At 42.2% G+C, this 17304-nt stretch overlaps 1 protein-coding gene across 1 annotated transcript in view; it reads right to left on the reverse strand.

Moving 5' to 3' along the window:
* The window catches only part of DUSP10 (dual specificity phosphatase 10), a 40974-nt gene extending 24670 nt beyond the window's left edge, over positions 1-16304 (reverse strand). Inside the window, exons 1-2 of the mRNA XM_075267149.1 lie at positions 16013-16304; positions 14263-15112 (exon numbers count right to left, since the gene is read on the reverse strand). Coding sequence (XP_075123250.1) covers positions 14263-15070 — 808 coding nt within the window. The 5' untranslated portion in view covers positions 15071-15112; positions 16013-16304. The remainder of the gene's footprint in view (positions 1-14262; positions 15113-16012) is intronic.
* Between the last annotated feature and the right edge of the window lie 1000 nt (positions 16305-17304).

Below are 17304 nucleotides of genomic sequence, written 5' to 3' on the forward strand. Positions count from 1 at the left end.
ATAGGAGATAGATAGATAGATAGTTGGATAGATAGATAGGAGATAGATAGATAGATAGATAGATAGATAGGAGATAGATAGATAGTTGGATAGATAGATAGATAGATAGATAGATAGATAGGAGATAGATAGATAGTTGGATAGATAGATATGAGATGGATAGATAGATAGATAGATAGATAGATAGATAGATAGATAGATAGGAGATAGATAGATAGATAGATAGATAGATAGGAGATAGATAGATAGATAGTTGGATAGATAGATATGAGATGGATAGATAGATAGATAGATAGATAGATAGATAGATAGATCTTGCTCCTAATACTATTGTACTTTGGCTCATGAGGTTGGCATTGTTTACAACATGCTAAACCATCCAGACTGCCATGCTTCCTATATCTGTATTCCGCTCCCTAGCAGAAGTCAAACATTGTATTCCTTATAAAGCCAGAGCCGGTAATAAGATAAGATAAGATAATCCTTTAATAGTCCCACAATGGGGAAATTTCAGTGATACAGTTTCATAGATGGTACAGTAGTATATAACAAGAGAGAAAAAACACATACAAGCTCATGGCAGATAAAGAAATCCTAGGAATCAGAGCAACTAAAAAGGAAAGAAACAAAGACACACTGCAGGATCATTTAGTTCTCTGTGTGGAGTGTTGTTAATAATAATAATACAGCCCGAATATACACCGATAACGTCACAACTGTCCTACTATAGACGATGACATCACTGCCCTTCATGTACAAAACAAGAATCTGTCTATAACCTCTGGACAACACAACTTGTTGACAACTATTGAATACATCTATCTATCTATCTATCTATCTATCTATCTATCTATCTATCCAACTATCTATCTATCTATCTCCTATCTATCTATCCCCTATCTATCTATCTATCTTCTATCTATCTATCTATCTATCTATCTATCTATCTGTCTGTCTGTCTATCTATCTCCTATCTATCTATCTATCTATCTATCTATCTATCTATCCAACTATATATCTCCTATCTATCTATCTCCTATCTATCTCCTATCTATCTATCTATCTATCTATCTATCTATCTATCTATCTGTCTGTCTGTCTGTCTGTCTGTCTGTCTGTCTGTCTGTCTGTCTATCTATCTATCTATCTCCTATCTATCTATCTATCCAACTATCTATCTCCTATCTATCTATCTATCTATCTATCTATCTATCTATCTCCTATCTACCTATCTCCTATCTATATATCTATCTATCTATCTCCTATCTATCTATCTATCTATCTATCTATCGATCGATCTATCTATCTATGTATCTATCTAACCATCTATCTATCTCCTATCTATCTATCTATCTATCTATCTATCTCCTATCTATCTATCTATCGATCTATCTATCTATCTATCTATCTATGTATCTATCTAACCATCTATCTATCTCCTATCTATCTATCTATCTATCTATCTATCTATCTCCTATCTATCTATCTATCTATCTATCTATCTGCTATCTATTTATCTAATATCTATCTATCTATCTATCTATCTCTCTATCTATCGATCGATCTATCTATCTATGTATCTATCTAACCATCTATCTATCTCCTATCTATCTCCTATCTATCTATCTATCTATCTATCTATCTATCTATCTATCTATCTCCTATCTATCTATCTATCTATCTATCTGCTATCTATTTATCTAATATCTATCTATCTACTATCTATCTATCTATCTCCTATCTATCTCCTATCTATCTATCTATCTATCTATCTGAACCCCTCTATTCCTAGTATAACATGTATCTCCTACCTAGACGCACTAAATCTTGGACTATACCCATAATGCCGCAGTGTCGGTGCTCAGAACCGCAGCAGTAATTATATCCCAGTGGCTTAGGGAGTCTCTGATCAATTTCCCTCCTATGTGATGTTGTAGTACTGAACCGCGGCCAGACCGCCTGCCTGAAATGTCGGACCAAAAATGGCTTGTGTGGAAGCAGGTGGGGGAGGGGGGGTTAATCTTGGCCTGCCGGGCTAGCAACCAGTGTTTATAAACACAAAAACACGGGGATCAGTTGTCCCGGCAATAAATTATGACTGAATTGCAGAGTGCAAAAATACATCTCCCAAAAATAAAGCAGGGCGACGACACAGAAGCACGCAGGCCGCACTTTCTTCTAGAAAACTTCTATATGCCTTGTGTCGTGTTTGGATGTACAGCGGCGGGTCAAGCTCAGGGCAGGACGGAAACCTGGTGACACTTTGAGGGAGAAGGTGTCTGCAAAGTCCAGATGTAGCAGACCCGGATTTATTACAATGGAGCAGGCCTGTCTTAGTCACCCATAGCGTCCAATCACAATGCGGCTTTCATTTCTCAGTAGCAGTTTAAAACATGAGAGCTGCGCTGTGATTGGTCGCTAGGGACGTCTAAGGCTGTTTTCATTTTGCCCCATTTGTGGTGCCTTCACCGACAATCCTGGTGCCAAATGACAAACTCAGCTCTGCTACGTCTGTGCTTGACTGTTACACGACCCATGTAAAGAAGGGAAAATTTCCAGACATAGTATACAGATTCACTCTCCAAAGACACAGATATAGACGTGTATTTTCATTTTCAAAATGGCCGACCATTAACACACAAGGTTTCACCATAAAATATATATCTCACCAGCGCCCCCTTATCTGAGTGGTCAACAATGATAGTACACGACTCCATGACCTGTATATAATACGGAAGCCTATGAGGTGTATACAGGTACAGAAGACCATCACGTAAATATAGCATACAGTATACGGCACAGAACCACATGACATATATATAGCACAGAATACCATGACCTATAAATAACAAAGAATCCCATGAGCTGTATATAGTACAAAACACCAGGACCTGTATATACTACACAATTACTTGATCTATAAATAGTACAGAACCCAATGACCTATATATAGTAAAGAATGCCATGACCTGTATATAGTACAGGACACCATGCTCATTGTATATAAAATTACCTATGGCCAATATGAGTATGAGCCCCATTAGTCAGCATGGTATACAGGTCCGGGATAGTCGTATATATAACATCTTACACATGACCTCTATATAGTGTAATATGAGTATGAGCCCCATTAGTCAGCATGGTATACAGGTCCGGGATAGTCGTATATATAACATCTTACACATGACCTCTATATAGTGTAATATGAGTATGAGCCCCATTAGTCAGCATGGTATACAGGTCCGGGATAGTCGTATATATAACATCTTACACATGACCTCTATATAGTGTAATATGAGTATGAGCCCCATTAGTCAGCATGGTATACAGGTCCGGGATAGTCGTATATATAACATCTTACACATGACCTCTATATAGTGTAATATGAGTATGAGCCCCATTAGTCAGCATGGTATACAGATCCGGGATAGTCGTATATACAGTATAATATCTTACACATGACCTCTATATAGTATAATATGAGTATGAGCCCCATTAGTCAGCATGGTATACAGATCCGGGATAGTCGTATATATAACATCTTACACGTCCTCTATATAGTATAATATGAACCCCATTAGTCAGCATGGTATACAGGTCCGTAATATATATAGTGTAATGTAGTAACTTATGACAAGTCGGTGAATTAATCGCCCCTCAGTGAGCGTACTGGAGGAGGTATGGCTGGAGTCTATAGGACCATCCTCATCACCGCAGCATCTATCAGGGACAAGAACATTCTGGTCATAGACGTAGACGCCGGGACTCTGCAGCAAGGACCTGATCCAGATGGTCGTCCTTAACAGAAGATTAATTACTTAATAGACTGACTAAATGTTTCATTTCCTCTCCACAATGTCCCCGACCCACAGTGGCAGCAGCCATGATGGAGAATGACCCAGTATTACAGCAAAGCGGGTCTGGAGAATCTGATCCTATAACAGAGGAACGAGGGCTCAGCACCTGAGGTTGTACAAGGTCTATTCACAGTGAAAGGTGCCGATCCCAGAGATGGACTCGCTGCATCTATAAGACATTCTATCAGACAATGGGAAAAGGTAGTCCCCTTTAAATTGCCGTTTTATGTCAATATGCAAATTAACTCTTTGGAACAACAAGGGTGTTGCCATTGCTCCAAAGAAGTGAGTAGCAACACCCTCATTGCTCCAAAGAGCTCATTTTCATTTTGATAAGACAAGTGATTTCTTAGCAATGGAGACACAATGACTTACCCAATGGAGAACCAAGCCGCAGCTCCATTATATGGAACATTGTTATTTGATGTTCATCTGCTACATTTTAACCCCCTTCATCCTTGTCTCCTAAGTCCTTAATGCCATTAATGGCATCCCAACCACCATCAGGCTCAGGGAAGGTTACAGGAAGTTGCCCCAGGGGACACTACTGCCACCACCCATACTGCAGGCCTCATCAATACTTGTCAATCCTTTCTCCACTAGTCCCTGGTGACAGTGTCCTAGTGTCTAGACCTACAGAACCTGCAAATCTATTTGATAATGACAAGTCTGGTTTCGACTCCATTACCAGAAGTTGGATCAATCTTCAAGTTACAGATTTTGATTTCCACTAAAGCTTCGTGCAACCAATATACAACGAATTTCTGGATACATCCATGCCTTCTTTGGCCATAAAGATTACTAAGACTCTTCAACTTCTAAGCCAGAAGTTCATAACCATCTGTAACCTAATGCTGGAATCTGGAAGTGTCTACTCCTTGGTGGTATAGTGTCCCCGGTGTCCCTGTGGCCTTCGAATCAAAGGGATTTTGACCTGTCTTTTGTTTGCACCACCAATGTTTGGAATAAAAGTTGGACTTCAAGTGCGGGTCAGTCAGTCATAAGAATGTCTGACTTACCCGGACTCTAAGTCAGGATCATGCGGCCTAGCTCTGTAGAAGATTATGATCTTGGGATAGTAATCATCATGAAGATAAACATCTTCAGTCTGATCTACTCTCTGGTGACACAGTCTCCCTGGTGTCTCAGTAGTTCCAGCTACTTAACCAATCTTATGTCTACCATCTCTCTAAATCCATAGAAAGAAATAAGGGTTGGATTATTATTTGGACTTTTTGACCAGAACAATCTTAAGGCCACATGCTTTTCACTTCTCTTCGGTGGCACAGTGACCCAGTCACTTAGTACCCTGAACGTGATGTTCTAGTGGATGAATAACAATCTAGTTCTTAATCCAATGAAAGAAGAAAAAGTTGAGTTGAGGTTTGGACCCCTTAAATGGCATGACTTTTGGGCTACTAAACCAGTTAGACAAGCATTCTCAATCTAATCTACTCCCTACTGCCTTGTAATACGGTGTCCCTGATGTCCCAGTGGCTTAGTCCCCAGTACTTTGTGGTCTAGTGGATTATCCTCAGTCTCTTCTTTCCACCATCAAATACATTCTAAAACTGTAGTGGGTTGTGGTTTGGACTTGATGACCATAACAAGCTTCAAGTCACAGACTAGATTACTACTGAAACTTGGTACAACCGACAGGCCTAAAGAATGAGTCATAGAATGACACGTTTTGGAGACATGTAAATGTTCCCTAGGTCCATAAAGATATGATGGCTCCGGGGCTAGTAACCCTGTAGATAAGAATCCGCAAATTGGTGTCTACTCTCAGACACCACAGTGTTCCCAGTGTCCTAGTAACCTAGAGTCTGGTGTCCACCATCAAATACATTGATGGTTGCACAGTGTCCCTGATGTCCCAGTGGTTCAGGCTTCTATACTTTCTGGTCTAGTGAATTATGACCAATCTCTTGTTTTCCACCATCAAAAACTATAGTTGATTGTGGTTTGGACTTATGACCAGAATAAACTTTAACTCGCAGTCTAGATTCATACTGAAAGTTTCTGCAACCAATAGGCCTAAAGAACGAGTGGTAGACCCAAACTTTTAAGAGATACATACATGTCCTCTAGAACCATAAAAATTATGCTAACTCTTAGTCTAGATCCTTAAAAATTATGCTGGTTCCGATATTAGTAACCCAATAGGTAAGTATCCACAACCTCATGTCTAGTCTCTGTTGGCATAGTGTAGCTGGTGTCCTACTGACTTCTTGCTCCTCGTGTCCTACTAAGTTCTTGTTCCTGGTGTCCTACTGAGTTCTTGTGCCTGGTGTCCTACTGACTTCTTGATCCTGGTGTCCTACTGACTTTTATTCCTTGTGTCCTACTGACTTCTCGCTCCTCGTGTCCTACTGACTTCTCGCTCCTCGTGTCCTACTAAGTTCTTGCTCCTCGTGTCCTACTGACTTCTTGCTCCTCGTGTCCTACTGACTTCTTGATCTTGGTGTTCTACTGACTTTTATTCCTTGTGTCCTACTGACTTCTCGCTCCTCGTGTCCTACTGACTTCTCGCTCCTCGTGTCCTACTAAGTTCTTGCTCCTCGTGTCCTACTGACTTCTTGCTCCTCGTGTCCTACTGACTTCTTGATCTTGGTGTTCTACTGACTTTTATTCCTTGTGTCCTACTGACTTCTTGCTCCTCATATCCTACTAAGTTCTTGTTCCTGGTGTCCTACTGACTTCTTGTTCCTGGTGTCCTTAATGCCATAGTTTCCTTCCGGTCTAGTGAATAACCAATCTGGAGTTCACTAAATATCTCTGAAATCCTTAGAAAAGAAGGATTGATTTACTAAAACTTTCTGCAACCATCAGAACTTGAGAATGAGTCCTAGCCCCTAATTTTTTGGAGACATGTACATACGCCCTAGATCCATAAAGATTATGCTGACTCCTTGACTAGTGACCCAGTAGATAAGAATCCACAACCTCATGTCTACTCTTTGGTGGCCAAGTGTTCCTGGTGTCCTAGTGACTTAGTTCCCGATGGTCTAGTGGTGTCTACTATTAAAAACATTGTAAATCCATAGGAAGAATTATGATTTGGGTTATGATTTCTACTAAAATTTTAGGCAACCAACAGAAATTGAGAATGAGGCCTAGACCAACTTTTTGGAGATATATCCTCTAGATCCATAAAAATCATGCTGACTCTTAGTCTAGTAAACCTATAGATAAGTATCTGCGACCAGATGTCTACTCTTAGATGTCATAGTGTTCCTGGTGTCCTGGTTTCCCATTGATCTACTGGAATATAACCAGTTTGGTGCCCACCATCACCAAGCACAAGCTAAGCCTGTACAAATAAGTAAGACTTGGGCTACTGTACGTATTTGTGGTACTTGTTGCTATCATTTATGGTCCATATCTTTAGGTTTGTGGTTCTAACAACATTTTGGGTCAGGGGTCTTCAACCTGTGGTTTTCCAGCTGTCCAGACCAGGATATGTCAGCCCTGTGACAGGACGTAGTTGACTTGGTGGCTGAAACTAAAGCAGGCTCGGTTATATTTAGCCTGTGTGGCCCAAGTCTCAAGTGAAGTTCATGACCCCTAGAAAGTGACATCCGTGTTTACAGTGCGGCTACGAAAACGCTTTGTTTTTTGCCATTCAAATGCCTTGTGAGATAAGAACATGGCAGGAGAATGGATAGTGGCAGATAAACCTGACACAAACTCATTTCAATGTGATCCCTGGCCCTCATCATCTATTTATGGCCGTTTAATGGCGCTTACAGTGTTCTGGGTCCTCTAAACAATCGCACATTACGACCTTTGGCTTCTGCCTTCAATATCTCCAGCTTCATCCAAACTTGCAGCTGTGACACTGTGCAGAAGGACGGTCTCATTGCCGAGGGCGGCTTAAGTGGCATTTGCTTGAAAAGTAGACAACATGCCAAGGAGGAGCAAAATCCCAAGCAGAGCATAAAGGACGCGCATTAATGTCGGTCAACAGGGTAAACTTGGCCCAAGTCCCATGTCAGTCAAAAGAGCTTCACACCGTCCTAACCTGTGTCAGTAAGCCGAAGACTGTTCTGACAATATCACATTATTTATCACCGTCATATCTATGTCATCTAATCTATCTATCTCCTATCTCTCTCATATCTATCTATCTATCTATCTATCTATCTATCTATCTATCTATCTATCTCCTATCTATCTATCTATCTATCTCCTATCTATCTATCTATCTATCTATCTATCTCCTATCTATCTATCTATCTATCTATCTATCTATCTATCTCCTATCTCTCTCATATCTATCTATCTATCTCCTATCTATCTATCTATCTATCTATCTATCTATCTATCTATCTATCTATCTCCTATCTATCTATCTATCTATCTATCTCCTATCTCTCTCATATCTATCTATCTCCTATCTATCTATCTATCTATCTATCTATCTATCTATCTATCTATCTCCTATCTCTCTCCTATCTATCTATCTATCTATCTATCTATCTATCTATCTATCTATCTATCTATCTCCTATCTATCTATCTATCTATCTATCTCCTATCTATCTATCTATCTATCTATCTATCTCCTATCTATCTATCTATCTATCTATCTATCTATCTATCTCCTATCTATCTATCTATCTATCTATCTATCTATCTATCTGTCTGTCTGTCTGTCTATCTATCTCCTATCTATCTATCTATCTATCTATCTATCTCCTATCTATCTATCTATCTATCTATCTATCTATCTATCTATCTATCTCCTATCTATCTATCTATCTATCTATCTCCTATCTATCTATCTATCTATCTATCTATCTATCATCCATCTATCTATCATCTATCTATCTATCTATCTATCTATCTATCTATCTATCTATCATCTATCTACTCATATCAACTTACATTTCTTTGTTTTTTCTTCTTTCTTTCTTTCTTTCTTTCTTTCTTTCTTTCTTTCTTTCTTTCTTTCTTTCTTTCTTTCTTTCTTTCCTTCCATTTACTGTATCCAATTATCTTATATCTATCTAAATGTCTTTCTTTCCTTTCTTTATCTACAGTATCCATCTATCTATCTATCTATCTATCTATCTATCTATCTATCTATCTATCTATCCTTCTATCTATATATCTATCTATCCATGTATCTACCGTATCTCCTATCTATCTATCTATCTATCTATCTATCTATCTATCTAGGTAAAACAAACTACTAAATTAGCATCTACAAGTAATACAATAATATAAGTTTATAACTTTCTATTACAGAATATTTCCGCCTGATCATCACTAACGTCCCATATAGAGGTTATGGATGTAACATTGTATAATGGATGAAGTTTTCCTTTCACATATCTGGATTACTATAATACATAGGATTACTCATCCCCATATAGTTACAGATGACATACATTACAGGGGTATCTCATCCAAGGCACGTGATGGTGTATTCAAGAAGTCTGAGCGCTTGGACCCCCCCACCCACTGCTATATTACATTAGTGACAGCACTGTGACCCCTGATGTCTCTGGTGACAGTCTCTGCTCCCCTCGTCCCCCTCTCTGCATACTACCCTATAGAAGCCAATGTGTCATCTCCAGACTTCAGGGTCTTTTGGTCCATGTGACTGCTGTAAAGTAAATCTCTTAATGCTGCTCTAATCAGCTCTGGCAAGATGGCCGCCCCCCAAAAATGTACAGAAAATATATTTAAAAAAAAATCTAAACAGATTAAGAAAAAGGAAGTTTATACTTAGTAGAACAATGTAGGTGACACCTTGCCTTTAAGCAGCCCTGACATTAAGGTTCCAGTCTTGCTGACACCCATCATTGTGTATTGTAGCGAGGATCTCCGTTAACCCCTTTAATCCTGGTTACAAGTCCTCCTGATCGGCATTTCCTTACTCATGACTAATATGGATTATTATCCCGCCACATCTGAACATCCCCGGTAATTGGCAATTCCGTGTTCCCTCCGTCCTGTGTGTGTCATTACAGTAGCGCGGGACACATGGGTGTACACGTATGTAAGGATGAAGAAGAAAGGTGTCGACGGCTCACACCCCGCAAACCAAGCGTGGGAATAACAATATTTAACGTTCACGTCTTAATCACCTTCTGATCTGAACTTGAAGACGCCGCTACTTATACAGTACACAGTCACAGAATACCGCAACAACTAGATAAATGCCCCCAAAAACTACAGGCGGAGATGCTATGTTAGCATTTGTATGTGGTATTACCTATGAAAAACACAAAGCACTCTATTAAGTTCTGGAATAGAATTCTAAGATGACAGTAAAGACTGACACACATAAAGAATAGCAGGAAATGGAGCCGGATAGAAGGTTTCATAACAATTATGATTGTTACATGGTAACAATGCTTTCTGTTATAGGCCTAAAGCCTTGGCTTTGTGGATCCGGTGGGATTGCAGATTCTTGAGGGAATGGTCTGTAATCTGTGACCGTGCAACTGTTGCGCGGCATGAAATTCTGAGGGTTTAGTTCTGCAATAGCTAGACAGCCACAGGGATATAATATTCCATGTAATGAGGTGACTCAGGGTGAGCATTTCCACATAGCATCAGTGGCGGTACTATTGTGACAGAGTCTAGCGGTATTATTTAGACAAAATACAGCTGGATTATGTAGACATAGTATAGTGGTAATACTGAGGCACAATATAGAAGTATTATTTAGGCACAGTAGAGCAGTATTTATACACAGTATAGTGGTATTATTTAGGCACAATATAGCAGTATTATCTAAACACAGTATAGCACTATCATATAGACACAGTATAGCAGTACTAGCTAGGCACATTGTAGCGTTATTATTTTGAAATATTATAATATTGATTAGACACAGCATAGAAGAAGTATTTAGACGCAGTATAGTGGTATTATTCAGGCACAGTCTAGCGATATTATTTAGAAACTGTATAGCAGTATTGTTTAGGTGCAGTATAGTGGTATTATTGAGCACAGCAATATTATTTAGGCATAGTATAATGATATTTTTATACACAGTATACTGGTATTATTTAGAAACAGTATAGCAGTATTGTTTAGGCATAGTATAGCGGTGTACTTGAAACACAGTATAGCAGCATTATTTAGACATAGTGTAATGGTATTATTCAGGCCCAGTATAGCAGTATTATTTAGACATAGTATAATGGTATTATTTAGGCAGAGTATAGCAGTATTATTTAGACATAGTATAATGGTATTATTTAGGCCCAGTATAGCAGTATTATTTATAAATAGTATTATTTAGGCCCAGTATAGCATGACTATTTAGATACAGCTGTGTGGTAGAGCTCAAGGAGCTTAACAGAACCGCTTTTTACAGTAACACAGCACACAATGGGTTAAATTACTAGCCTATTATATTTTCTTCCTACACTGGATATTCTGAGACAAAAAGTCAAGGAACGTCTCAGAAAAGAGCAAAAATATCTCAAGGGCCTTTAGTTACACTTGATCCTAGGCAGGCGCAGAGCTGTCCGCAGGTATTATATACAGGAGCTGACACACGGCTCCCATCAGTTCCCCTATTAAAAACATGTGTATGTTGTTTCTATAGGAGGGGGAAGGAGCAGCTGCCAGAGACCTCCGGCCCGCTCATCCCTAGGGATGTCATTAGATCAGCCGACCCAAACCTCAACTATCTGGAGAGCTATATGAACCTTTTCTATAAGCACCTACGGTATATAATACAGTAACAGCAACAAGTCCCCATATAGTCAACAATAACAACAGTACAATTCCCCAGTCCCCCACCCCCACTGACAACCTGACCTTGTCATACCCTGCCGATTCCCTTACAGGGTTCACTTATTTTCTATAAACATTGAGTTAAACAAGGGAACAGAAGTCTATTCATAGAATGATATCTAACTCCACGTAGTGATGTCAACACAATATAAATGGGAGTGTCACCAGAACCAGTATATCACCCCAGCCCTGCAGATAGATAGGTTACTGTCACCAGACCAGCATATCACCCCAGCCCTGCAGATAGATAGGTTACTGTCACCAGACCAGCATATCACCCCAGTCCTGCAGATAGATAGGTTAGTGTCACCAGAACCAGCATATCACCCCAGCCCTGCAGATAGATAGGTTACTGTCACCAGAACCAGCATATCACCCCAGCCCTGCAGATAGATAGGTTACTGTCACCAGACCAGCATATCACCCCAGTCCTGCAGATAGATAGGTTAGTGTCACCAGAACCAGCATATCACCCCAGCCCTGCAGATAGATAGGTTACTGTCACCAGAACCAGCATATCACCCCAGTCCTGCAGATAGATAGGTTACTGTCACCAGAACCAGCATATCACCCCAGCCCTGCAGATAGATAGGTTAGTGTCACCAGAACCAGCATATCACCCCAGCCCTGCAGATAGATAGGTTACTGTCACCAGAACCAGCATATCACCCCAGCCCTGCAGATAGATAGGTTACTGTCACCAGACCAGCATATCACCCCAGTCCTGCAGATAGATAGGTTAGTGTCACCAGAACCAGCATATCACCCCAGCCCTGCAGATAGATAGGTTACTGTCACCAGAACCAGCATATCACCCCAGTCCTGCAGATAGATAGGTTACTGTCACCAGAACCAGTATATCACCCCAGCCCTACAGATAGATAGGTTACATCACCAGAACCAGTATATCACCCCAGCCCTGCAGATAGATAGGTTAGTGTCACCAGAACCAGCATATCACCCCAGCCCTGCAGATAGATAGGTTAGTGTCACCAGAACCAGCATATCACCCCAGCCCTGCAGATAGGTTAGTGTCACCAGAACCAGTATATCACCCCAGCCCTGCAGATAGGTTAGTGTCACCAGAACCAGTATATCACCCCAGCCCTACAGATAGATAGGTTAGTGTCAGCAGACCCCAGCATATCACCCCAGCCCTGCAGATAGATAGGTTAGTGTCAGCAGACCCCAGCATATCACCCCAGCCCTGCAGATAGATAGGTTAGTGTCACCTGTATCATATGTTGTTTTTCTCTTGTGAATCACTGATGATTTTGTCAATATGCAAATAAGCTCCAACAAGGGAAATGGCAACGCCCTCATTGCTCCAAATAACTTATTTACATATTGACCATATACTGTGATATCTCTATAACAGACGCAGCAATTCACAAGGCGAAAATACTGTCTGATTCAGGTGACCCTAACCTATCTAACCACAGGGCTTGGATGATATGTTGGGTTCCCTTTAAAGAAGTTTTTCTGGACTTATATATTTGGATAGGTCATCAATATATAACTGGTGGGTTGAACACTCAGGACCCTCACCAATCAGTTCTTTGCAGAGGCACGGCATTCAGAATCACTGCGGCCTCTTCCCTGTGTCACGTTTGTTGGTCGCATGCACAGCAGCGGCTCAGTCATGTTCAAGTGAATGGGGCTGAGTTGTATTACCAAGCACGGCCACTATACAATGTACCGCACTGTGGTTGGGGCGCTCAGTAAAGGGGCCAAAGCAGTCACCCGAATGCTGCAAACTCTTAAACCAGCTTATCGATGGGAGCCCCCGGTATTAGACCTCCACCGATCACATACTGATGATCTTTCCTAAGGATTGGTCATCAATATATAAGTACTGGAAATCCCCTTTAAGTTATGGAGAATCTTCACCATGTGACTGAAGACATAGTAACACATATACCTATGGTAGCATACAATTACAATCAGGTAATTCCCTAAAATAATGCTATATGATAACTGAGCAGGGGCGATACACATTATAGTTGACACTTGTGAGATTACTACATGCAACACTGTAACAGCCCCTCTGCTCTGCTCACAGTACAAGGACAGCCACAAGGAATAGGTCCCCAAATGCATCTAATAGGGTTATGCTGATAACCAATATAGAAACCTGTCAGGTTGTGATAGGCCCCACCCTCTCCCAGTGAACTCCGCCCACTTGTCACTTTCTCACCATACAAATGGGGATGTGGTTAGTTGTGATTTGGCAGAGTATATGTCCAGGGTACTGGGGGAGGAGTCAGCAAACCAGTCTGATTAACTGGGGCATTTAGATGCACCGCTAGGACAACAAGCTTAAAGGGGTATTCCGACTGCAGAGAGTATCCAAAGTATAGGGGTTAACTTCACGTGTCCGGAATATCCCTTTAACGGCAGCACAACTAGGCTGTCTTGCCCTGGATAGCAAAAGCCCTCGATGGTGGTTACCCAACTTTCCCAGGTACAGATAAAATTAGCGCATGACTAAAATATTCATTGATATGAAATATAGCTTGTATATATACTGTATACATCTATATAATATAGGCTACACAATGCTCGTATCTACACGGTAGAATGGAACCTGTGGCTCTCCAAGCATGCCCCTCCCACCTCAGACCATTAACTCTTTGTATTACCTTTGAGCACCAATGGTTCCTTCCCTTCCCGTTTCAGCGATTCTAGCACAGTATGGAGCGGCTGAGACGGTACGACCCGGCTGGGCTCGTTGGTATTATCATCGTAGACGATGATCTCTTTGGAAAATATCCTCTTGAAGGAGTCTTTACCTTCCCTGCATGATATTAAATCCAAGACTGTGATCTTCCCCTGCTGAAGCCGCCGCCTGCTGATCTTATCTGAGCAATTAATGTGAACGGCCCCCTGGATATGGCTTTTGTTATACTCCATGAAGGGTCTGCAGTCTATGATGACCGGCCCTTGGTTGGGGAGGTGGGTCTTGCTGCATTTCGCTATCTTCTTGGCCAGGTCATTGGGGTAAATGATTTTGATGTTGGCGAACTGTTTGGTGGTCGTAGTCAGGGGGCTGCCAACCCCACCAGATGGACTTAGCGCGCCACTGTTCTCATTGTTGTTGACCATTGGGTTGGGAGGACCAGTCGAGGTGGAGGGTCCGGCGGCACTGCTGGTGATTGTGGTACTGCTGATAGTCTGGCTCTGAGTGTCTTTTTCGTAAGCTGCCACACTGCAACAGCTGGCACTGCTACATCCACAACCCAGAGAGCGTGCAGAGCCGTTGGAAGAGGGCATATACGTCAGATTGGCAGCGGTGAGGGACACTACACTTGTGCTGAGTAAAGACCTGCAGCTGCCACTCACCGAGGCCGTGTCACAGTGGGAAGAGTCAAGGCAGAGGTTAAGCTCTTGTGGTCGCACGGGTCTGGATAGTGCCACAATAACCGTGTCGTCCAGAGGAGATGGAGGCATTGGGAATCTCACAGCACCGACAGTTCAAGTACAACTCGTGGGCTGCAAAGCAGAGTAGACATCACATCAGGCTACGACATCCTACAAGTATACGATGTAGCAGAGCTGAGCTAGTCACGTAGGTTATATACAGTACCTGTGGCTTTCTATAGGGCTTTAGGTCAACCTACCACATTGTCTTGACCCACAGAGCTGTCCCCCAACACAGAAGGCTTCAGCAACCAACTCAACTCTGCTACATCCACTGAAACAATGTCAAATAAAGCAAAGTTTCCTTCTGGTTAATTTCACTCGAGTCTTTCCGACAGCCCCGGCGTAGTCCATACAGTAGATAACTAATGACCTGAGGTTTTTTATGGTAAGTATACAGAGCTGCTAAAAATATTGCCTGTGGACGTGCAGCCCAGTGACGGGAGCCGAAATTAAACGACCCTTTATGAACCTTCCTATGTCTGTTGTGGGGACTTGTATATACACAGTGACCAGCAGGATGGATGTGTGTCTGTATACAGCTGCAGTGGTCGTCTAGGAGGCTGCAGCACCCCATAGAACGTAAACCCCAATAATACCCAAAATGAATGGACTGCAGACGGCAAGGAGGGGGCATTCCTATTGTTTACTTAAAGTTACGGATTCCATTCGCCCAGACATCATCCCTCAAGTCGCTGACAGTCCCAGAAGACTGTATGTGATAAATCCTCTATAGGTGACCCAGGGGGCTGCGCTTATTAGCATGTTGCTATAGGATCCTGGCAGGCAGCGGTTAAGTTCCCAGCCAACCCCTGTCAAAAGTAGACATAAAAACATCCGCATCCCTGCAGTAGCAGCCGAGACGGTTCCTGGGGCCGGCGGTGATCAGAATAATGCAGCTGGTATATACCTCCCTATATACATAGACTACATCACACCATACAATAGAAGACAATGCAGACAGGGACTCACCTCAGTGCCACTGCAGCAGGATCCCAGAGCTCAGCAGCAGCATGCTGGAGTCATGCAGCAGGGTGGAAGATCTCCTGTATCAGATGCAGCACTGGAATGACAGGCGACCACTTGTGCACCTATACAGACTTGCAGTAATTCTCCATGCAGTCACTTGCGCCTCTCAGCATGTCCCCCCTGCCTCTGGCTCCGCTCCTGCCCCTGCTCCTGCTCATTTATCTATTCCGCTTCCATTCACTCGCTTCCATTGATGTGCAACAATGTTACTTTCTTTTTACCACAGAGTAATGAAACATTCGGAATGGGCGTGGCCTGCGAGTGACGGACACTTCACTGAGAGCGGAGTAGGCGGAGGTCTGACCACGCCCCCGCGCAGCCATAGGCTGAGGAATCGTGTGGGCGCGGCCACGAGGCGGGACTCATTGACTCCTGTGTGTTCTAGCGGCGCGGCTGATGTCATTGTCAGCCAATCAGAGGCGTCCGTCAGCCAGACCGAGCCGGAGAGCGGCAGCTGCTGTGGACGGATTTACATGCAGGATGTGAAGGATCGCCCCGTGCTGCGGTGACGCGGGATTGACGTCTGGTCTAAATAGCGGTGACAGTATTCCCTGAGCGCTGGAGATGTGTGTACAGCCTGAGCGCGGAGCCCCGCCACTGCTCTGCACCTGAGCGATCATCATCGGGAGACAGACCTGACGTGTTGGTTACAGTCTGCTCAGTAGAACAGATCGGAGCTCAATCTAGATTGGAATCGAAACCCTCAGATTTAGATTGAGGCGATCAAGTGTTATATGGTGAAGGAGGTCAGGGAGCCGCTTATCTCCACACTGCTATAGAATATAGTAATATATACCACAGTAAGATACAGCACTAGACGTACAACTTGTATTAGTACAAACAGTGATGTCACACTATAGGGATAATACACACAGTGATGTCACAGTACAGGATAATACACACAGTGATGTCACAGTACAGAGATAATACACACAGTGATGTCACAGTACAGAGATAATACACACAGTGATGTCACAGTACAGAGATAATACACACAGTGATGTCACAGTACAGAGATAATACACACAGTGATGTCACAGTACACAGATAATACACACAGTGATGTCACAGTACAGGGATAATACACACAGTGATGTCACAGTACAGAGATAATACACACAGTGATGTCACAGTACAGAGATAATACACACAGTGATGTCACAGTACAGAGATAATACACACAGTGATGTCACAGTACAGAGATAATACACACAGTGATGTCACAGTACACAGAT

The sequence above is a fragment of the Leptodactylus fuscus genome, chromosome 3 (assembly GCF_031893055.1).
Source record: "Leptodactylus fuscus isolate aLepFus1 chromosome 3, aLepFus1.hap2, whole genome shotgun sequence".
Classification (NCBI taxonomy): Eukaryota; Metazoa; Chordata; class Amphibia; order Anura; family Leptodactylidae; genus Leptodactylus; species Leptodactylus fuscus.